We start from the raw sequence: 24,387 nt of genomic DNA on the forward strand, positions 1-24,387 counted from the left end.
ATGTATATTAAATTGTGTAAAAGTAAATATCTATTTAATAGTGATATTAAAATGTAAAAGGAATTTTTCTGCTTTCTCTGGGTCTTATTCATATATTCCATGGGCAGAAGGGACCATTGTGATCAACTATTCTGACCTCCTGTATAACACAGGCCATAGCACTGCCCCCAAATAATTCCTAGAGCAGATCTTTTAGAAAAACATCCAATCTTGATTTAAAAATTGTCCATGATGGACACCGCAGCCCTGGCAAATTATCCAGTGATTAATTACCCTCACTTTACAAATTTACACCTTATTTCCAGTCTTGTTGGCACAGCTTTCAAAACTGTTTAAACAACTTAAAGCGTAAAAAATCTGGGTAGGGGGCTGTGTCTTATCTACAGTGAATTTTTGTATAATTCTGTGTAAATAACAGGGCAAAGCAAAGCAGACAAATATGTGATATACTAGCCAGTTGTAAATCTCCCTAGTAAAACAGACTAGGGAGAAGGAATAAATAATGCAACAGGAGCCAATCAGCAACTCCCAAGGCCACAAAAAACAAATGAGTAAAAATGACAATTGTTGTTTAAACAAACAAGCAAAACCCCCAATAAAACACCAAACCAATCAATAAAACAGCAGCGGCTAAAGAAAGAAGAAAGGCACCAATTAAAGTTTTAGCAAAATACATAAAAAATTAGTTTATTTTTTAAAAAATAAAATGTTTATAAATAAGGTAGTATTGATAATTTGCACCTGCATAATGTTACAAAACAAGGTATAAAGAATGTTTGTTTGACAAAGGGAGGTGGAGGATCCACACCAGATTGGATCAGCATACATGGAATAAGAAAAACATGCTACCTGCACCCCAAGACTGGGCAATCCTTACACTATCCTGCTCTATCCACGTCACTTGTGCTTTGTTTAATAAGGTGGTAATAGATTCTCCTAAAAGTGTCTTATTAAAGCTTCAAACTAGTTAAGCTTAGTAGTTGGTGTGGACTGTGCTTTCGCCAAATAACGTGCCGGGTTTGCCTTGTCTGGTAGCAGTTCCTGCTGCTGAGAGCTAACTGGAATGGCATTGCCTCTTACAGAAACCTGGCAAGGACCCTGGAGCACCAGATTGTAAATACGGAGAGACTGTTTACTGTCACACATCTCCATTCCTGGGATCACTGCACCCTGGCCAGTTACTGCAGGTGAGAGGATCTGCATTAATTTTGATGGAATAGATGGGCCCAGAGAGTTAAGTGTTAACCTGAGACTGTTATTTTACAACACTAAACAGTAAAATGTGCTTTGGGTTTTTGAGTACAGAGACCTTAGTGTTGTGGAAGCATAACCTTGTATTGAAGATACAGAAAAAAGAAAAAACAGTTAAAGCATTTTAAAATATAAAGCATTAAGTAAGGCTTTTATTTTACCAATACGTTTTATTTCCTTTCCCTTTAGCTGTAGAGAGTTTTTAAAAGGAAAACCCCTTGTTTAGCAGTTTTTAGATGGTATTAAAGGTGGTAATAGCTGTCCTTTTTGGGGAAAAAAGAAATTAGTTGACCTGGTTTGGAACTGTTGTTGCTGCCATTGATAGAGTTTGATTTTGCTTTTGCTTTCTGTAAGACAACACACACACACAAGAGGAAAGAGAAAATCATAGAAAATATAGCTTCTGTCTTTGGTGCTGACATCAGTTTGAAGCCTTGCTGCTGGAAAAACATGGCCACAGCACAAGTTCTTTTTAGCCACTTTGAGATCTTGCAAACTTGTACCAACTTTGGGCTATTTAACTGCCTCACTGGTCACAGACTTACAATTTATAACAATATTGAACAAGATGCAGTCCCAGCTGGCTAAGCCAGGCTCTTATTAAATAGAAGGTGAAAGAGAGAAAATTGAGATGGAAAGGACACATGAGGGAGGTGATGATACCTGGAACCCAAGTCTCTCCTAGGTGTTGTTCAGGACTTAGCCTAATCTGGTGGAGATTGTGACATCATTGATTCCCTTCCTCTCATTGGCCATGTCTGGTTAGGATGCTTTTCAGGATCACTGTCCTCCTGGGCTCACAGGAGATGCTGGTGGTGGCAGCCATAATGGTAGAGTGTATAATCTGAAAAAGCAAAGACAGATGAATGGATGGGAATAGTGATCCAGCACATGAGCAGTGATGGCAGGAGTATAATGGGCTATGACTTAATAGTTAAGGGTTTGTTGGGTTCAACTCACATTGCCCCCCATCTTCTCCTCCTAGTCACCAAAATCTGTCCTTTCATGACTACCCTGTTGCTAAAACCCTTATTCAAGCCTTGGTCTACACTTGATTACTTAAACCTTCTCCTCTAGTTGGCAGCTGGTATCAAGCAGAGTGCCCCTAGGGTCGTCCTGGGGCCAGATTTGTTCAATATCTTCCTTAATGATCTGGAAGATGGCGTGGATTGAACCCTCAGCAAGTTTGCAGATGACACTAAACTGGGAGGAGTGGTAGATATGCTGGAGGGTAGGGATAGGCTACAGAGGGACCTAGACAAATTCAAGGATTGGGCCAAAAGAAATTTGATGAGGTTCAACAAGGACAAGTGCAGAGTCCTGCACTTAGGATGGAAGAATCCCATGCACTGCTACAGACTAGAGACCGAGCAGCTAGGCAGCAGTTCTGCAGAAAAGGACCTAGGGGTTACAGTGGACGAGAAGCTGGATATGAGTCAACAGTGTGCCATCGTTGCCAAGAAAGCTAACGGCATTTTGGGCTGTATAAGTAGGAGCAATGCCAGAAGATCGAGGGATGTGATAGTTCCCCTCTGTTTGGCATTGGTGAGGCCTCATCTGGAGTACTGTGTCCAGTTTTGGGCCCCACGCTGCAAGAAGGATGTGGAAAAATTGGAAAGAGTCCAGCGGAGGGCAACAAAAATGATTAGGGGGCTGGAGCGCATGACTTATGAGGAGAGGCTGAGGGAACTGGGATTATTCAGTCTGCAGAAGAGAAGAATGAGGGGAGATTTGATAGCTGCTTTCAACTACCTGAAAGGGGGTTCCAAAGAGGATGGCTCTAGACTGTTCTCAGTGGTAGCAGATGACAGAACAAGGAGTAATGGTCTCAAGTTGCAATGGGGGAGGTTAGGTTGGATATTAGGAAAAACTTCTTCACTAGGAGGGTGGTGAAACACTGGAATGCGTTACCTAGGGAGGTGGTGGAATTTCCTTCCTTAGAGGTTTTTAAGGTCAGGCTTGACAAAACCCTGGCTGGGATGATTTAGTTGGGGATTGGTCCTGCTTTGAGCAGGGGGTTGGACTAGATGGCCTCCTGAGGTCCCTTCCAACCCTGATATTCTATTCTCTGATTCTCTCTGGCCCCCCTATCTCTTCAGTCTGCCCTAGAGCTATGTTGGTAGCTGTAAAGTGCTATCACTGTGTTTCGTAAGGATGCCTCTGCTAAAGTTACTTCCCTCTCCTGTTGCTCTGCTACTGCATTCAAGTGCCTCATGTTCAAGACTCTGCTTCTCTTTCTGACCATAGTGTTCTGTCCCTTCTTAGTGCTAACTGCTCTCTTCCCCCGCTTCCCAGCTTTGCACCTTTATTTATATTGTCTTGGTGGAATCCTCTCGCTTCTGTCGGTCAGGTATGCTTTCTGTCCTCTTTCAAATCCTACCTTAAAGCCCAGTTTGAGGTATCCTTCATGCTTTGTTTTCCACACCTTCCCTTGCCTTAACTATTGTCCCATGTCTTGTCTCACTTCAGTTAGATAGTCTCTGGGGCAAGAAATGCATCCAGCTCTGTAAACGTGCGTGTTGTGATGTGAATGAATATTTATGGTTTCATGATGACTGTGTCATGCTGGGTTTCTTTCAGAGTTCTTGTTGGTGTTGCAATACCTTCAGTGATCAGTGTCTATCTTTCAAATTTTGGTTTGTTTCTCTTGTCAGGCATTTGAAAACAATCTCTTCCGGGCTCCTATTTATCTGCACAAAATGCCAGAAACGGATTTCCTAATTATCCGGACACGACAAGGCTGTTACATTCGGGAGCTGGTTGATATCTTTGTAGTTGGACAGGAGTGCCCCCTCTTTGAAGTTCCTGGTCCCAACTCCAAACGGGCCAATACCCACATCAGAGACTTTCTACAGGTATGTGATAGGCACAGTATGGGGACGATTCCACTAAGAGAATGCTAGAGAGAGTGTATGAGCTAGATCCAGGCCTGTAAGGTCGGTCCTGAGCTCAGGTGCCTGTTGCCCTGCTAGGGTCTTGTCTTTGTTTCAGAGGTAAGAACAATATGGTATAAAACACACTTTGGTTAAATAATTTTAATTTACCGATTACCTATACGAGTTTCTCATGATTCTTTGTATCTTAGATAAAGTACAGACTACAGACTTATAAACTTTTAAGTTTTTTCATAGCCAAAATAGAATTTGAAAGCAAATAAGAAGTTACAGAAAGCAAAGTCAATATGGTTATTTGATAGTGTTCACATAATTTAAAAGAATGAATTTACATGTAAATTCATTCAACAGGATTATTAAAAAGTAATAAACCAAATCAATGAATCCAAATCTAATCATAACCTTATTACGTAGGTAACTAATTCTAGTTCTGTGCTATTTTGGACAAGGGATTTTGATACCAAGACAGAACTGTGAAGGACTCCTCGTTGTAAATACATAGCTTTATTGATTTGACAAATAAGTTCCAGTTAAATTACGGGTCTGTCGGTAACTGTTCAACCCAACATCTGTAAAGTTAAATGTTTTCAATTTAAACAATCACTTAATTACTAAAAATAGGAATTTAATTCAAAATCTCTAAGCGATGTTTTTCCAAGTGGATCTTACTGTCCTACCAACTACACAATTGACCACCACCTCCTGTAACTAGAGCATATTCCACCTGCTCAGGCAATCGAGGTGGAGAGTTTCTCAATAATGTCCCGATTGCTGACATTTGTAAACCAGCCACGTGGGCATCAGTGGACGTTTTTAGCCATTGCTACGCTATTGCTCAGGTTGCCCCAAAGATACTCTGCTAGGACACACTGTTCTATCATTTGCAGTAAATACCACTCCAAAGCCCCAGCCTTCCAAGTAGGGGCACTGCTTTCTAGGCACCTACAGTGGAGCACCCATCGGGACATCACTTGAAGAAGGAGAGGCCTCACCAGTGCTGAGTATTACAGAACAGTTACTTCCTGTGTCTTGCATTCAACAATCCTGTTCTGTCCCAGAATGACATTTGCCTCTTTTACAACTGTTTCTGCATCACACTGTTGACTCATTCGATTTGTGATCCACTGTAACCCCTAGATCCTTTTCTGCAGTACTACTGCCTACCCAGTTATTCCCCATTTTGTATTTGTGCATTTGATTTTTTTCCTTGCAAAGTATAACGCTTTGCACTTGTCTGACTGAATTTTGTCTTATTGATTTCAGACTTATTCATCAAGACTGATATCTTATGCATCCCAGTTTGTATAAGACATGTGAGGCTATACCAATTTACAAATATTTTGCCAACAGATCTGCATTTAGGGTGATAGTTGTTTAGGACACCTGTTAATTCAGGCTCTAGCCAACAACCCACTTCTCCAAGTGGCTTTCCATGAGGATCTTTCAGTCTACCTTTTGGCCAGTTTTGCATGGCTCTGTTATTTTGAGTTGCACTTTCTCCTTCAGCATTCTTATCTGTTTGCAGAAATGTCCATTTTGAAGTTCATAATAAAATTAGGATAGTCTTCACATAAGGTTTCTTCACATTCTTTGATGCTGTACTCTTTTAGTAACTCACTTTCTTATTTGCCTGGTTCAACAGCAATAAGCTGTAACAGTTAATGAAGTGAGATAAAACAGCTGTCTGTATCTTATCAGTACCTGGTTGTTCCGATCACTTCAGTGATAAAGTTGGTAAGATCACTTCATATCTTAATTTGACTCTGTGAAACTGCCAATCCATCAATTAGGCCTCTTTGTCACTTGGCCCTTATAAAATTTTGGTTGGATTCACTTTAGGTTTTTATTTCACATTAGTCTCTCGGTGTACAAGTTGACCATCTCACTTTTAGTATAAAACAGATACCTCTGTTATTTTTATAGATTACATTTCTATTTAAAATAGACAGCATGATTCAAAATACTTCTAATACTTGCGAGTTTCCCTTGGCAACAAAAATTTCTTAAATTGCAGGAGTGTGTGGCATAATGTTTTAGATAGTTATATACAAAATTAAAAGCTAACACCTTTTTGGTCTCTTTGTCAGCTAATAAAATTATACGCTAAACACAATATCAAACACAATCTACTAATATCCATATTTATATGAACTACTTAGTATACTAATAGAAAGAAATAAAAAGAAAAGATAAACATGTTACTTCATCACAATGCAGCAGTTTGTAGTTAAATTATCTAGCCTGCTATTGTTGTTATCGAATCTAAAATTCCTCTCTGAAACACAGAAATAACTTCTGCTGTTCGACATGACAGGAGTACAGAGGCCTAGTATATCACCTCTGTGAGGTGATGGGGTATTATTATTCCCATTTTATAGATGGGGCACCAAGAAGAAAATAAAAAGTTTCCACCAATTTTGGGTGCCCAATTTGAGATGATTAAGACTAGATTTTTCATAGAACTTAATATTATATATCCCTTTATATGTTCAAAGCACAGGTTTGGCTACTTCAGTGCCAGTTGTGAGGGCAGAGCACTTCTGCAAATCAAGCCCCAGATGTTTCAAGTTGGGCACCTAGAAAATGAGAGAAACACAATTAATGACCACTGATGAAAAGTTTTGGTTTAAGTGGCATGCCTAGCATCTCATAGGAACTCTGTGGCAGAAGCAGGGATAGAATCCAGTTCTCTAGGACAGCATGCAGATGCCTTAAGCAGGAGACTTATTTTCTCCCCCTGTGATTCCCCTGCCTCATTTACTACACACCTTCCAACTTCTGCAACAGATGAGGTAGGGATCCTATAGACAACAGCCTCCTTCACCACCACATAATCCTGATTGATTCTCAGAGCACCATTCATTCTGTGCACTGAATGAAGCAGTGGAGCCATGGATATAATGGTATGTGATCATGTAGTTAAAGACTGTCATAATGCATATATGCAAGGGGGCCAAATTAAGGTAGTACAGGCAGCCTTAATTCTGGCACTTCTGAGCTTTTGTATATTTGACTTTGCAATCTTTGAAGTTCTTTTAACACATTTTTTATGTGTAATTTTCTAGGTTTTAAAAAAGCAAACTGAAAAAATTCCATCATATGGAATCTTTTGATTTCGACATGGTTAATCAACAGGTTTGGAATCTTTTGGTCCACAGAACAGACCGTTGCCATTTGAGCTTATAGAATAACTGATTGATTGCAGTAGGAGATTGTGTGTGGTCCAGCCACTAGAGGCAGATGAGACACATACTTTGCCGGTAGGTTTCAGAGATATTTGCTGACAGCAGAGGAGTGATGAAACTCAGGAATCTTGGTTCCATTCCTAGTTCTGAAAGGGCGGGAGTTCTCACAGACACTTCTTGCTCTTTCCCCTCCAGCCTGTTTCCTTGAGTCTCCCCCTCTTGGCTTTCTATCAGAGTTTGTCTTTCTCCTCTTCCCTCTTTCTCTCCCTGCCCTTTTGAGGATCCTTGTTCCACTTTCCTTGTCCAACCATTCCCAGTTTTTCTCCCTTCCCTCTGCAGGCTCTTCATCCAAATCTTTCTTTTGTATCCCCTTCTGGGGCTTCTCTGCATTTCAGCCAGGTTGCTAAGTGCCAACAGGGGGAATATTGAGAGCAGAAAGGTCTCTGAGCTCTCAGTTTCTGTGGCAAGTGCCACAGAAGTTGGGAAGAGCAGGTGCAGGGAAGGTCCTGCTGGAGCATGCTGAATGCAGCCCAAATCCTTGAGAATTTAGCTGCCAAATTAGCAAGTCTGTATGGAGCATGCATGAACTGAGATTTTTCAAAGGCTTGTAACATTTTTTCCCCAAATTTGCATGTTTATTCACAGGACCAGCTAAAGGCATATTCCTCACACCATGGTGATCTCCTCCTGTCAAAAATCAAGTCCCTGTTCCAAAGTGTAGAAACTCTAGAGATCCTAATGAAAGTCATAAGAATTTTTTTTTTTAACTTGGGCAAATCGGATTTTTCATTAATCTTGTTCTTGGAAATGGCTGAACCATTTTGCTTGATATTTTCCAAAAAAATTCAGCTTTAGGCAGACACCTGGCATGGAAAATTTAAGCCTAAATGGTTAGTTTGGTAAAGTTATAAGCAACGGAAAGTGGCTCTTCTGATGGGAAATGTTGGTCGTTCTTAAGTATAGGCAGCACTGTTAGCCCTGCCTATAATAAATTCCATATTCAATGAGTGTTCAGCACACAAAGCATACAGCAATTTTCTTGGCTTGTTTTCTAGGTCTTCATTTATCGCTTGTTCTGGAAGAGCAGAGACCGGCCGCGGAGAATTCGCATGGAGGATATCAAGAAGGCATTTCCTTCGCACTCAGAGAGCAGCATTCGAAAGCGGCTAAAGCTATGTGCTGACTTTAAACGCACAGGTAATCCAGAGCCTTCCATGTAGCTCAATCACTCAAAAAGGTCACCTTTTTAGTCTGCCGTCCTCTTACCACCTTCAAGAAATAGCTGAACGCTAACCTCTTCCCAAAAGGCCACATCCACCTCTTGTTTATGTACTCTAGCTTGTTTGAATGTGAACAAGTGATGTTCAGCCTGAGACCTCAACGTATTATTTAAAAAAGGTCAAGGGGCCACAGTAGTGCTTCAGCTATTTCTCTAGGCTCAGCAGAGCCAGTTCAGCTCCAAACTTGTGCCTTTGCCTTCCACAGCTTGGCAGGAAAAGGGGCAAGGGAGCAACTAGTTACTCTCCTCCTGCCACTGCAATGCAGCAAGAGGCCTACAGGGTAGCTGCTGAGAAGGGACAGCAACTGCTCTGATGCAAACCATGTGTACTCTGCAGTTGAGGAGGTGGCACTTCTTACCTCCTCCCTGTAGTGATGAGTCTTATTTGAATGTAATGGTTTAAAATCCTAAAGGCCTGGTTCAGCAAACACCTTTTCAATTCACAAATACAAATTTTCTTCTTAAAACAGTTGATCTCGAGGGCCAAAAGTGGCCACTGCTGTTGTAAACCCTTTGGAATAGGGATTTATCAGGTTGGCACTGAACTTTCTATACTAACTTGCACACAACCTCATTTTCCTGCTGGCACTGAGAGAAATTTTTACTGAGTGTGGAGATGCACATTGTATCTTACAGACAAAGGCAAACTGAATTCTTGCCCCTGCCCTAAGAGTTTGACAGTCTGATTCAAGCAAATACCATATACAGAATGACAGAAACACAAAGAGGCAAGAAGGAAGTAGTGTAGAACTGTATATTGGATGGCTGAAGAAAAGTGGATTTATAGGGATGTTGGGGAATGAGAAGAGGGATAAATGCCGTTGGGACCAGGGTGGATTTGATTTAAATCATTATTTAAATCACTAGTCAGGAAGACTCTCTATTTAATCATGGATTTCTACATAAAAGTGCATTCTTGTTGGTTGTTATAAACTTAATACATATTCCTTACAACTCAGAGATAGAGATGTAGGTTTCATTTTTAGAAGGTACATATTGTACATTTTTAAAGTGATTTATTTTGAAAACTTTTCAGATTAGTTTTACAGCTATATCAGAAAATGAATGATTGGTTATTTCATTTACCAAAGGTAACTGAAGCAGATATTTATGAAGTCATTGGGAGGTGAACTATCTCCAATTCAACAGGTTAATCATTAATATTTGGAGGATTTTCTTGCCATGTTGTATTAGGAGGAGAACATCACCAGACAGACATTTAAATTTGTTTTATTTAACTAAAACAACGACGTTATGTATTCCGGATTTTTTCTTCAACAGCAAACATATAATATTTTAACAAAATAAACATGAATTTTTGAACTTAGTTAAACATTCAAGTATTTTAAAATCAGGTTTGTTTTTGTTAAAATAGTTTTTAACTAAAATAGTTAAATGAAATATTTAAAAAAAAAAATAAATCACTTATGTCAGCCAGGTCAACATGAGAAACTTAAAATATTAGCTTCTGCAGCTAACTCTGTCGTCTTCACCTTTATTTTCCTGTTCGTAATCTGGAAAAGAAAACCAAGCTTTCCTGATTTTTCAGGTCCCAAACGATTTCTCAATATGGAATTAATTAGTCCAAAGGAAGAAAATATTCTTTCTACGCTGGCAGAAGAAGCTACTGCTGTTAAGTGAGATTATCACTTCAACAGCCTCTGAATCCAAGCGCTTAAGTGACTTCCACCAGTTCACTGCTGTGACTTCCTTTAAAACATCATCAGCAAACATATATTCACCCTTAGCTCTGAAGTTTATTATAGTTGGCATTATGGAGGGATGATTGCTGGATGTCCGTGTCATAGCCAACTCCTCTTCTTCAGCAGTTAAGGTTTTGAGAACATCTGCTCTGTTGGGTGGGCTGTATCCTGGTCTTAATGACTGAACCATGTTAATGAAGTGTGGGTTCTCAGTCATTCAGAAAGGAAAGTTTGTTGCATAAACAAACTGGGCAATTTTTTCATCAATTACCTCTTTTTGTAGTCTGCTGGTTCTTATCACAAACTTATCTATGGTTGTTTCTGGATGATGGAGTTTTTTTTTCTTTTTGCTGCAGCTGATATACTGTGGCTATGTGACATACATGATGTGACTGAAACACTATCACTGGCAGATAACTCTGAAACTATAGAAAATGATGGTGATCTTGAAGGTGGATAGTCTTCTGAATCCTGTATGCTGAGGATGGATTCTCCTAAAGAAAATAAGTCAATGCGGTTATTTAATTATTATTGCCATACTGCTCATTGAGTATTCCTCATTGCATTCACTGAAACTCAGTACTACTTTAAAGGTGAAATTGTAAAAGGAAGATCTACCTATTTCAGCTGATTATTTTTTTTATCACAACATCATCTAAAATGATAGTACCATAGAGTAACAACTATATTTTTTGCTCAAACATGAGAATTCAAGAATAGTCCAGAAGGAGGACAGGCAGTCCTTAAGAAAGAAGTATGAAATAAAAAAAAATTTACCAACCTGAAGATCCTGCATGTTCAGACATGTTCCTTTCATCTTCAACGCAGCTTCCTCCTGAGAAGGAACACTTCTCATGATGTTTCATGTGGGCAACCAGACCTTGCATTTCTTTGTCGCACTGTTTGCATTTTGCATGCATGCCTTTCTTACCCACAGGTAGAGGAACTTTATTAAAATATTCCCAAACTGGGTCTCTTTTACGGCCTGCTGTCATTACAGGTTTTCCTTTCTAGTGAGAGAATGGTATGGTAAATCTCAAATCAGTGAAGGCTACACTCAGAAAGACTTCAACACTTCTGGAATATGCTGCTCAAACAGTTTCACTTTTGTTTCTACTGCCTGTCCCTCCCTTCTCACATTTATCTCCAGACTTCTTCTTGTCCAGATCTATTCTGCCCCCAACAATCTTCTATTCATTGAACTTTTTGAAACTTGGCTCTTTTAGAGAGAGGTAAGGGATTAACACTGTGTACACAGATTTGCAGAGGGACAATAGGGTTGAGGTCTGTTATTTTTCACCTCTATATATTCATTTATTTAAAAACATTCTTGTAGTTAACAAGCATGTTATCTCTGGAGAGACAAATACAGTTTGAGAATTGCAAAACTAAGCATCTCTGATGGTATCTTTTAGACTGAGCACTGAGTCCCATTGGGTAGATAGAAAGATTAACCTAAATAATCTATACTAAAGCCCCTGGAACCCCATAAGATTGGGTTCCTAATCCATGAACTGTTGGAACTCATTTACAAAACTTTTCTTAAACATTACATGAATATATTGTCTCATACTATAGAATTTGAATTTATAATCCCTATTCCATGATGAGATATATTTGAGCTATAATGTATCTTAATTAAAATTATCTTTAGATAGGTTTTTTCCTCAAAAAGCATTTTATCAAAAAAATCCAATTTAAATAAAAAAAATATGAAAAAAAAATCATTGATTTTTATCCACCCTGATTGGGACATCATTGGTATATTAAACACTTTTGAAACTTAAGTGTTAAGAGGCAGGGGAGGACGTGGCACAGCGGTCTGTTAGCTTCAAGGCATTGACCATGATAAACATAATAGAAGCAGAAAATCCGTCTCTAACCCTAATTTGTTTTTAATATCGGGGATTTGTTCAATTAGTTCCCATTACTGAATGTTACACTAGAATAATTGAGATTTGGAATGTAGCTGAGAGGATGTAGCCCTCAGGCTCTGGGACCTCTGTCAGCAACACAGTATACACCTCATTGCCACTCACCTTCCAGGGGCCAAGAACACTGTGGCAGATCGCCTCAGCAGGACCTTCGCATCTCGCCATGAACGGTCCCTCTATCCAGAGGTGGCCAGCTCCAGTTTCCGCAAGTGAGGAACTCCCCAGATGGACCTGTTCGCATCCAGGCAGAACAGGAAATGCCACATCTTTTGCTCAATAAGGGGCATGGACAGGGGATCCCTGTCAAATGCTTTTCTATTCCCATGGTCGGGGCTCTGATGTACACCTTTCCTCTGGTGCTGTTGCTCCCAAGGGTCGTCCTGAAGACCAAGCAGGACAGGGTGAGGGAGAGCCTCATAGCGCCGGCTTGTCCGTTCCAGCACTGGTACAGCACACTGCTGGACTTTTCGGTGGCGACTCTGTTCCAGCTGCTGCTCAGGCTGGACTTGCTGTCCCAAGATCACGGCAGTCTTTTGCATCCAAATCTGGCAGCGCTGCACCTGACAGCTTGGCTGCTGTGTAGTTGAATGAGCAGGAGCAGCAGTGCTCGGCCGATATCCAGCAGGTCCTGTTGGGAAGTAGAAAGCCCTCTACCAGAGCAATCTACCTGGTCAAATGGAAGCAGTTCAGTTGTTGGACCTTGGATAAAGGCATTCAGCCTGAGCGAGTGTCATTGTAGCTGATTTTAGACTGCATTCCGTATCTCAAGCTCCAGGGCTTGTCTCTTTCATCAATCAAGGTCCAGTTGGTGGCCATCTCGGCCTTCCATCTGCCGCTCAAGGGCAGATCGGTTTTCGCCCAGCACATGATGGCCAGATTTCTCAAGGTCCTTGAGCTCCTCTACCCGCATGTCAAGGACCCTGTTCCCCCATGGGACTTGAAACTGGTGCTGTCGCGGCTCCTCCTATTGAGCCTTTGGCTTTCTGTTCTCTCCTTCTCCTGTCCTGGAAGGTTGCGTTCTTGGTTGCGGTGACTTCGGCCTGTTGAGTCTCTGAGTGTCGCGTGCTCACCTCGGAACCGCCTTATATGGTCTCCTACAAGGACAAGGTCCAACTGAGACCGCACCTGGCTTTCCTGCCCAAGGTGGTCTCTGTTTCATTCAAGCCAGGACATTTACTTACCGGTCTTCTTGGCAAAGCCACATAAGTCACAGGAGGAGCGTAGACTGCATGCCTTGGATGTTAGGAGGCTCTGGGCTTCTACATCAACAGGACTAAGCCCTTCCGTAAGTCAACGCAATTGTTCATCGCTGTGGCTCCCAAGATGAAAGGTCACCCTGTATCTGCTCAAAACATTTCTTCTTGGATCACTGCCTGCATTCGCTTCTGCTATGATCAAGCGAAGATGCTGCTCCCGGTGATTGTTGCAGGCCTCTTCAGAAGCGTTTGTGGCCCAGGTGCCTATCCAGGACATCTGCAGGGCAGCCACCTGGTTGTCCACCCATACGTTTACATCCCACTATGCACTGACCTAGCAGGCCTGGGATGATGCTGAGTTTGGTAGGGCACTACTGCAAGCTGCGAGGCTATGAACTCCAAGTCCACCTCTGTAGATACTGCTTGTGAGTCACCTAGAATGGAATGACATGAGCAAGCACTCGAAGAAAAAACGGTTACCTACCTTTCGTAACTGTTGTTCTTTGAGATGTGTTGCTCATGTCCATTCCATCACCTGCCCTCCTACCCCACTGTCGGAGTTTCTGGCGAGAAGGAACTGAGAGGGTGTAGGGTCGGCGGCCCCTGATATACTGATGCATGAGCGTGGCACTCAAGGAGGCACCACAACCAACTCTACGGATACCGCTAAGGCGAAAGTCTCAGACAACTGTGCACGTGGGCGCATGCACGCCTAGAATGGAATGGACATGAGCAACACATCTTGAAGAGCAACAGTTATGAAAGGTAGGTAACTGTTTGTTTTTTATGGTCACCTTAGCAGCCATCATCCCGTCATTGGAAAAAGGCATGTGGTTTACGACTCTAGATATGCAGGACAGTTATTTTCGTATAGACAGACACCTGTATCACAGTAGGCCCTCAGCATTTTCAAGGCAGGGTCATGCCATTTGGACTCAGCACTGCTCCAAGGTCTTCACCAAAGTTTTCTTCATCAGGGCGGCCTACCTCAGGTGTTATGAATTCCCATATCTTGACGACTGGCTCCTAGCAGCACAATCCAGAGACAAAGCCTGTATCTCAGCCTCCATCTGTCTCAGGCTCCTTTCTTCCCTCAGAGTCAGCATCAGCATAGAAAGATTCCAGACTCTGCAAGAACTGTAGTTAACAGTCCCTCTGTCCCAGCCAGGACTTGTGTATCCCTCTTGGACCACGTGGCCTTATGCACATATGTTACTGCTTTCATTCGTCTCCACCTTCCCTGCTTCCAGATGTGGCTCCAGGGAGTTTACTCACCACTTGCCCATGCCATGGACCTTATGCTGACTTTTCCTCCCAAGATACTCTCCTCCCTCCAGTGGTGGACAGTCCTGCGACATATCTGCATGGGGGTTCCCTTTCTTCCCAGACAGGATGATCATCTCTGATGCATCCCTTGTAGGGTGGGGAAGTGTACATGGGACGCCACATGACACAGGGAACATGACCCCTTGGAAATCTAGGATGCACATCAAATTATGGAACTCTAGGCTGTACGGAGGGCATGCCAAACGTTTCTCCCATCCATCTGCTCCCATCATGTTCTTACTAGGTTGATGTAATGAACAGTGCTGGTGTTGTCCAATCAACAGGGGACCCCGAAGTCACTCGCTTTGTGTGTGGAGGAGGTCAATCTATGGAACTGATATATTGCCCACAGATCCTGTTGCCTGCAGCCTACCTTCTGGGGACTCAGAACATGATTGCTGACTCACTCGGCAGAAGTTTGGTCACTGATCATGCATGGGAACTTCACGATACCATAGTGAGCGACATATTCAGCCAATGGGGGACTCTGATCAGGGACCTCTGTGCCTTCCCTGCTAACAACAAATGCAGCACATACTACTCCAGAGGGGCTATCACTCTCCACTTTCAGGCTGATGGTCTCATATTCTGCTGGTTGGACCAGATAAACTACGCCTTCCCTGCTCTGCCACTCCTTCCATGAGTACTCCATGAGATCAGGAGGGAGAGAGCAACAGTCATCCTGATCACCCCATTCTGGCCCAGACAGTTCTCGTTCCCCAACCTTCTCCATATGTCAACCCATCCCCCACTTCTTACCCCCACCTTTCCTGAGCTACTAATACAACACAACAGCAGGATCAGACATCCTGATCCAAGTGCAGAATACCCTCTCAAGCAGCAGGAAAGAGTCTGAGGTGCTCCTACCAGGCCAAGCGGAAACGCTTTGCCTCCTGGGCCCAAAAGAAAGCGCTTACCCAGAAGAGGTGGAGATTCCTTCTTTTAGATTACCTCCTGTCCTTGAAAGCATCGGGTCTTGCCCTCAACTCTGTCAAGGTTCACCTGGCAGCAGGTAGCGCTTTCCACACCCCTCCGCCCCATTGAAGGACACACTGTATTCATGCACCTGTTGACTGCTAGGTTTTGGAAAGGCCTCATCAGAACCTTGCCACCTGTACAATCTATTGCTCCCCAGTGAGATTTCAACCTAGTTCTGTCAATGCTAATGCTTTGAACCGCTGGCTTAGTGTTCTAGGCCTCTCCTTTCCATGAAATTCACCTTCCTTTTGGGTATTGCTTTGGCAAGAAGGGTAGGTGAACTTGGGGCCAGGATGCGGACCTGCATTTCACCATTTCCCATAAGGATAAAGTCCCCCTGTGCCTACATACGAAGTTTCTGCCAAAGGTCATATCCAGTTTCATCTCAACCAATCCATCCACTTACCTGCTTTCTTCCTGAAGCCTCATGCTTCAGAAGAAGAATGTGGACTTCACTCCCTTGACGTCTGCTGGGCCTTGGCCTTCTATCTACAGAGGGTGAGACTGATCAAGAAATCCCCTAGATTTGTTTATTACAATAGTTAAGAGTCAAGGGACAGGTGATCTCCACACAGAGACTCTAAGTGGATTTCGGGATACATTTACACTGTTATCTGGACTGCCTCCACCCCTTAGAGGGAGGGCCCATTCCACAAGAGCCCACAAGCATTCCACAAGCATCAACCACGGCCCCCCTCCACGACATATGCAGAGCAGCCACGTGAAGTTCAGTACATACCTTTGCTATGCATTACATCTTGGTATAGAACTCTGCGATGGATGCCTCATTTGGAACTGCTGTCCTCTGCTCAACCATTCCATCCTCATCCTTGCACCCTCCTCTGACTTAGGTATTGCTCGTTAATCATGCTCAGTGGAATACAATAGGGACTATTGGTTGAAGGAGAAGAAAAGGAGAAGTTGTTACTTGTCTGTAGCTGAAGGTTCTTCAAGAAGCGTGGTCCCTATTTGTTTTCCACTAAGTGTTTATGCAAGTGCACCATGTGTCCAAAACTGGAGATTTTGAAAGTGGTAGTATCCATTGTCCACAAGTGCTCCCTTGGCTTGCCTCATGGTTTCGTCCAAGATGATAAAGGGTAGGGTAGACTAATCACATCTCCAGTTCCTTCTCCACCGTGAATACAAGAGATCCAAAGCAGAGGGGAAGGAGGGCGGGTAGTTAAATACAGATAGGGACCTCACATCTCAAAGAACCTCTAGTTACAGGTAAGTAACCTTTCCTTCTTTGAGGGATGGTCTCTATTTGTTACAAGTAAGTAACCTCCTCATCTCTGCATTTTTCAGGGATGGACTCAAATTGGTGGGTATTAAAGTCAGACTTTAGATTACCAACAGAAGAGGAAATAAGAGCGATGGTGTCCCCAGAGCAGTGCTGCGCCTATTATAGCATGATTGCAGCTGAACAGCGGCTAAAGGTAAATGTCTCTTTCAGGCTAGCTGATATGTACTGATAAACTACAAGTAACTCTTTCTTTGTGGAGAATGAAGCAAGGCACTCACTGGCAGCGGCGGGAAGTGAAGCAACATGGCTCCACTCCGCCACCTCCCAGCCACGGCTCTCCGCTTCCCACCGCCTGTGAGTGCAGGGAGGTTGGGGAAAGGATGCTCCGCTTTCCGCTGCAGCCGAGTACGGGGGGCAACGGGAGCTAGCAGAGCGGAGCAGGCTGGGGCGGGGCTGCTCCGCTTCCTGCCACTGGTGAGTGTGGGGAGGTTGGGGAAAAGATGCCCTCCGCACTCACCGGCGGTGGGACGTGGAGCGATGCGGCCCCAGCCCGTGCCGCTTTCCTTGTCCTGGCCCCAGCCGTGTTGCTGGGGGGGTGAGGGGGGTGGTTGGGGAAAGGTCCCGCACTCACCAGCGGTGGGAAGTGGAGCGCCGCTGGTGGGCTGGGGCTGAGCTGCTCCACTTCCACTGCTGCTGGTGATTGCGGGGGGAAATCCCTTTCCCCAAGCCCCCTTCCCCAAGCGACATGGGTGGGGCTGGGGCGAGTGAAGCGGAGTGTGCTGCTCCTGGCCCCCCCGCTAATCCCCTGAGCCACTCTGGGACTGCGGGGCCCCCAAAAGTGCCCCCCCCACAGCTCCTGCCTCCCAGACCCCGGGGTGGGGGTGGGGGAGGAACCGCGTTCTATCGGGTCACGTTATATCAGGGTAGAGGTGTACATGACAAAAGGGAACCATTAGATTCCCACCATCTTGGATGGGTTTCCCCACCCTGTCCCCTTACTGTACTTGGTGAGGAAGTATCTAGTGGAGACATGGCATCCCAGAGGCTGAGAAGGGGTGTGGAGAATGAATTAGTGAGTGGGAGGCCTGGCCAGTGGACTAGCCTGCACGGGGGGCTGTACCTGTAGTGGGCATGTGGTGCCACTGGACTTGCTTTGAAAACCGGTTATTTTTTTAAGTCAAGATTTCAGAGTTTGCCCAAATTAGGGTTGCCATATGTCCGGGTTTTCCAAGACATGACTTTTTTTTTTTTGATCCTGTGCCTCTGTCTGGATGGATTTTTCAGATAAGAGGCAATGTCTAGGATTTTTGTGAGCAGAAGTTGCAGCTCAGAAAGAGTTGTCTGTGCCCAGATTGGTCCCTTCTCTGCAGCCCCAGCTCCCGGATCCTGCCCACCCAAGCCCCAGCTCCCAGGCCTGGGGAAGGGGAGAGGCCCGAAGGGCTGTGCTGACTGAGGGCTGGCGCTGCATCCTGGGCTGTACCGGCCGCACTATCACTGCGACAGGGAGTGACTGCCCCCCACCTCAAGAGTGAGGCCGCATGTACCCCTTCCCAGTACACACTCCTGGTATCCCTCCCAGTATACACCCCCCCCTCCAGTATCCCTCCAAACCCCCCCTCCTGGTACACACACTCCCACAAATACTCCTCCCCTTTGCAAGCTCCCCTCCTCAGACTCCCCACCTGCTACCCCCTCACCCCGGCAGTGTCCTCTTTTAGGGAACCTGAAATATGGTGTCGTGAAGCGAGGACTCACCAGCGCTGGTCATCCTGGGAATTAGCTGTTCCAGCCTGGAGCACCCTCTGCAGGCCGGTGTCTCGCTTGCCACTGGCCCCCGTGTCCCTCCCGGACCTTGGTGCCCCTCTACGTCAGGGTTCTGCCCCCAGCAATAACCCACAATCTGGGTCTCCCCACCAAGGGGAACCCCAACCCCTCTATCCCCACCTTGCCTCAGTAGCTACTGACAGTCACCATCTAGCCCACATTCACTGGGGCAGACTGTAAATCACTCATCATTGGTAAGGAGGGTTTAGACCAGCTGCCTTTGCCTAACCCTGGGCTGCCCCTCTGAAACCCCAGTACCTGCTTTGGGCCTTCAGCAGGTGACCATCCCGCTACATACGGTAACCCTAGTCCAAATGCTGATATCATGTTTCAGCTTTGTTAATCTCCTGGTGGTCTCTCCCCACAGTGTGTTCTGTATACTACACTTGGTCTGTTCTCTGCTGGAGACTGTCAATCTCATAGTACTCCGTTTTTTCCTTTTCTCATGGGTCCTTTTTATAATTTGGGAGTTTGATTTATTTATTTATTTTTCCTTCTGTTTCTCTACAGGATGCAGGTTATGGGGAAAAATCGTTCTTTGCCCCAGAGGAAGAGAATGAAGAGGACTTCCAGATGAAGATTGATGATGAGGTACTGTTAAGGCAGAGCAGGGAGAGGGTTAGACATATGATGGTCTGTATTCTAGTCTGGTAGCAAATAGATAAAATCTTTTTTTAAACGGAGAGCACATTTTCTTTTGGTTGTGGATTGTATAATCGTGATTTCCTCTCCCCCCCTCCCCACACTTTTATTCTGAGGAATCCACCCCTTTCTGCAAAATGAACTCAGTGCAAGGGCTTGCCTGTACAAATACTTAGTTGTGGCAAACTGGGATGTAAGCCTACCCCCCCACTAGCCTATTATGTGCTAAGTGTCCTGGGGCTGAAGGTAAAATCTCTGCCAAAACTACAGCTAATATAACAGCAAAGGATGGCCTGAACACATTAAAACAGTGCTCTGAAGTCCACTGACTAGTTGTAATAGCTAGGACTGTGTTATCTGAGACCCCCTATTCACCCAGCTCCCACCAAAGCAACTGTGCTCACTATACAGGAATGCTGCTGGTAGATAGGCCTATGGTCAGACACTCAAGCATAGGGAAAAGAGCCTTGTCAGCATCTTCTCATTGACCAGTCCATGGTGGGGATTTGAGTTGGGGGTTGGAAAGACAAGAAGAAACGCACCATGAAAAGAGGTGGAGAATAGACCACTCTGTGGACATGGTCATTGTTAATGGTTGTTCAGTGCTTAGTTACCAAGATGATGGCAGTCTTAGAAATATTCAGGATAAAGAGGGGAGACTAAGTAGTGAGAGGACTGTGGTGATCCATGTCCCATCCTCGAAGAAGATTACTGCAGACCCTAAGCGGTTCAATTTGACAGTATATCAGCTTAGATCTAATAAAAAGATAGTAATGCAATCTGATAGTTCAGCAGGGGTTCATGAGGCATCAGCTGGTGCTAGCATGAGCAGAGGTGCTTGGGAGAGGAGAGAGCTAAGGTGACAGCACAGGTCAGGAGGGCTCAGCACATCAGGGAATGCAGATGTCTATATTTATTGCATTGTATTTTTAAAGCTGTTTGAACATAAATGTTTCCTCTGAGGACAGATCATGTGTGTGTTTATGGTTCACTCAGTTTATGTCCGTTAAAAACTGTGGCCTGTCAGTAAATTAAACTTGAGAACATTAGTAAAAACTGTTTAATTTGCTTGAAATTTTGGTAGGGCCAAAACCAAAATGGGTGGAAATCTCTCCCTGGTGAGAGTGACAGAAGTGTGATGGCCTATTCCTCTCCTTTATGGCAGGTGCGCACAGCTCCTTGGAATACCACACGAGCCTTCATTGCTGCTATGAAGGGGAAGTGTCTTCTGGAAGTGACTGGTATGGCAGATCCTACAGGTTGTGGTGAAGGATTCTCTTATGTGAAGATCCCTAACAAACCAACCCAGCAGAAGGTAGATGTGTTCCCAAGGCTGGTGAGGGGCAAGAGGGATAAGTCTGAAGAAGTAGAATAAAGATGGGTAAGGAGGAGGCGGTTTGAGAGGATGTCAGACAGAGGGAATGAGAATACAGAAAAGGTTAGTGTGTGTGGTGACATTCAAAGGCTATGTCTTTCTTTGAACAGGATGACAAGGAGCCACAGCCAGTGAAGAAGACTGTGACAGGAACGGATGCTGATCTCCGGCGTCTGTCTCTCAAAAATGCCAAACAGCTTCTACGTAAATTTGGTGTTCCTGAAGAAGAGGTGAGTTTGATACAGGAGCTGCACAGTATGGAGCCCCGGGCATGGGATCCAGAGTGGCTTATGGAGAGGGCTCACTTTTAACTCTTAGCCTTTCTGACTCCGGATCCTCCTCCCTAAACTATCTGTCTCCTGAAGCCTTTTCTAGTGTGTGTCTTGTTTCCCAGATTAAGAAGCTTTCCCGTTGGGAAGTGATTGATGTGGTGCGCACAATGTCCACAGAGCAGGCTCGCTCAGGGGAGGGGCCTATGAGTAAATTTGCACGTGGGTCTCGGTTCTCAGTGGCAGAACATCAGGAGAGATATAAAGAGGAGTGTCAACGCATCTTCGACTTGCAGAATAAGTAAGTTCTTATCAGGCATTTACAGCCTCCTGTCCATCCCACAGGCAGGAGCCTAGAGTCTTTCAATTTGCTTATGGGCCTTATGGACTTTGAATGCCTGTGAGCTGCCAAAGCATAGAGGGGATTCATGTTGATTTGTCCAGCTGAGCCACATTAATAGAGCACTGAGGATGAGGGCTTTGTGGGAATGTTTATAGAAAATATCGGCATGGTTTTGGTGTTCTCTTGGTTGCAGACCTTTTGGGAAAGATCAGGAATGGAAGTCTGGCACCATACCCTGACAGGTGTGATATGATATTCCACAGAGCTTTGTTTCTAGGGCCACAGTTTGCTAGCTTCTTACAGCTGTCTCTGTTGGATAGCAACTACTGGCTCCACACCCTTCTCTGTGTTACTATAGCTCGTGACATTTACATCTCCATTCCGAGCCTATATCTACACTTAAAATGCTACAGTGGCACAGCTGCAGCAGCACTTCAGTGTAGACACATACCGCAGCAACAGGCAGGATTCTCCCTTTGCTGTAGGTAATCCACCTTTCCAAGAGGAGGTAGCTATGGAAGAACTCTTCCATCAACATAGCTCTACCTACACCTGGGGGTTAGGTCGGCTTAACTATGTCTCTCGGGGGTGTGGAATTTTTACAGCCCTGAGAGACGTAGTTGTGCCAATGTACCTTTTCAGTGTAGACCAGCCCCAGGTTCTTCAACCAAAATGTTGGACTGGGAGCCAGCAGGGTAGGCAGATGATTGGACTATCACTAGGGAGAGAAGGACAATTGAATGAGAGGAGGGGCATTGAGTTTGGGCTCCTTTTGGGAGCAGGAGCTGCAGGATGGCTGAAGTGGGAGAGCTGATTAACAGTTTGAGGGGTTTGTGTACATTCCAGGCTACTTTCTGGGGGGCTGGTTTCATACCTACTGCTGTCACTTTTGTCCTCTTATTTATGCATGGCGGGTGGGGGTAGATGTTGAGGTACTTGTGGCTTGTAAGGTAACTGACTTTGAAGCTGTCTCCTGTTTCAGAGTTTTAGAATCAACTGAGATCTTGTCAACAGACACAGACAGCAGCTCAGCTGAGGACAGTGACTTCGAGGAGATGGGAAAGAATATTGAGAATATGTTACAGAACAAGAAAACCAGCTCACAGCTGTCTCGGGAGAGAGAAGAACAGGAGCGGAAGGAGCTGCAGAGGATGCTTCTGGGAGAAGACAGTGGCAATGACAAAGAAAGGAGCAGAAAGGACAGGAGAGACAAAAAAGGATTGTGTGAGTGATTGCAATAAGTGGAATGCCGGGGGCAGGAGATCACAGAATATCAGGGTTGGAAGGGACCTCAGGAGGTCATCTAGTCCAATCCCCTGCTCAAAGCAGGACCAATCCCCAACTAAATCATCCCAGCCAGGGCTTTGTCAAGCCTGACCTTAAAAACTTCTAAGGATGGAGATTCCACCACCTCCCTAGGTAACCCATTCCAGTGCTTCACCACCCTCTTAGTGAAAAAGTTTTCCCTAATATCCAACCTAAACCTCCCCCACTGCAACTTGAGACCATTACTCCTCATTCTGTCATCTGCTACCACTTAGAACAGTCTAGATCCATCCTCTTTGGAACCCTCCGTTTGAAAAATTTTAGGGGTCTGCAAATGAAAAAAGGTTGAAAACCACTGCTCTGGGGCTTTATTTACTCTATAACTAGTACGATGTTATTTTAACCATTTGTGACACCCTCACCTGGTTACACCACAGTTGTATATGTGCAACAGATTTTCACAACACTTTCTAGGCATTAGCCATGTTTGTGTGTCCAAATCTACCACACTGTGTTGTAGCAATTTATTCTGGAGAAACTTGGGCAGCTATTCTGTAGTGCCTCAACAGAAAAGAGTGTAATTTGGAGTACATCTACACCTAGAGCTTGTCTATACTGCAGTATTGTGATATGTCCTTACTATGCCGGTAAAACATCTCACCTCCACAAAAACAACTTGCAGCAGTGCACAGTTGTTCAGACCATCATTACACTTATTCTGATCAAAATTGATCACTATTTAATGAGCACTGGATTGATCTGTAATGTGGTATTGCCACTGTGGGCAGGAAACTTAGACAGAGAAAAGTACTTTGACAGAGGGGGCATTTAACCACCAGGACATTATTAACTTTTCCTTTGGCTGACAGAAGGTCTAGGACAATCAGGCTGGATGTCAGGAGTGTCTTGGATTACTACTTGTACAGAACTGAGCCTTCAGAAAGTCAGATGGGTTATGTGTTTATATATGCCATTTGTAAAGAAGATAACAGAGCCTCTAAGGCAACAGTGTTTAGATGGGTAGTAGCAGCAATCAGGTCAGGCAAAACTCCACATGGGATCAGGAAACGCTCAACTAGGTCAATGGCAACTCATACATAGCCTGAGAAAAATGAAAAAAGGGAGGGCTATTGTCTCAAGTGTTTAGGAGAGGGCCATCAGACAGATAAGTGCCCAGTTTGCAGGAGCTTTAGACCCAGGACTAAGAGAGAGTGGGACTATAGTTTGAAGCTCCTCTTGATGGAGTCGGCCCTCCGCCCACGGCCGGCACTGGAAGCCACACCGACATCATCAGTGCATAGTGCCCCGGCCTCAGTGCGGGATGTCCCTGCACCAAGGAAGGACTCCTCCAAGAAGCACCGATGCTGCTCCCCGACTCGTAAGGCCAGTGCTACCAGGCGGCACTGCTCACAGTCCCCACTGCTGCATAAGAAAAAGAGGGCGGACAGGGGTTGTTCCCCCATCAAGAAGCTGTGAGGGGATTCCAGCAGGGTGCGTCCTCCGGCGGGACACCCATGGCCTGGGCCTCAAGACCTGGCACCATCGACTCCAGGCGTGGTTGGCACGGGTGCACAGGTCGGGGAGGGACTCAATGGACACGATAGTTACCCTCGCATTCTCGAGTCTCTCCACTGGTGTCTGCAGCCACGAGCGGTCTGTGCGGGAGTACCCTTTGCCAA

General features: G+C 44.7%; 1 protein-coding gene across 2 annotated transcripts in view; it reads left to right on the plus strand.

Moving 5' to 3' along the window:
* The window catches only part of TAF1 (TATA-box binding protein associated factor 1), a 143,679-nt gene that overhangs the window by 49,481 nt on the left and 69,811 nt on the right, over positions 1–24,387 (plus strand). For both annotated transcript variants that reach the window (XM_077825992.1, XM_077825990.1), the window contains exons 15-23: positions 1,083–1,187; positions 3,906–4,106; positions 8,386–8,527; positions 17,052–17,182; positions 19,324–19,404; positions 20,621–20,770; positions 20,941–21,060; positions 21,225–21,400; positions 22,425–22,666. In XM_077825992.1, coding sequence (XP_077682118.1) covers positions 1,083–1,187; positions 3,906–4,106; positions 8,386–8,527; positions 17,052–17,182; positions 19,324–19,404; positions 20,621–20,770; positions 20,941–21,060; positions 21,225–21,400; positions 22,425–22,666 — 1,348 coding nt within the window. The remainder of the gene's footprint in view (positions 1–1,082; positions 1,188–3,905; positions 4,107–8,385; positions 8,528–17,051; positions 17,183–19,323; positions 19,405–20,620; positions 20,771–20,940; positions 21,061–21,224; positions 21,401–22,424; positions 22,667–24,387) is intronic.

Source organism: Eretmochelys imbricata, chromosome 9 (genome assembly GCF_965152235.1).
Source record: "Eretmochelys imbricata isolate rEreImb1 chromosome 9, rEreImb1.hap1, whole genome shotgun sequence".
Classification (NCBI taxonomy): domain Eukaryota; kingdom Metazoa; phylum Chordata; order Testudines; family Cheloniidae; genus Eretmochelys; species Eretmochelys imbricata.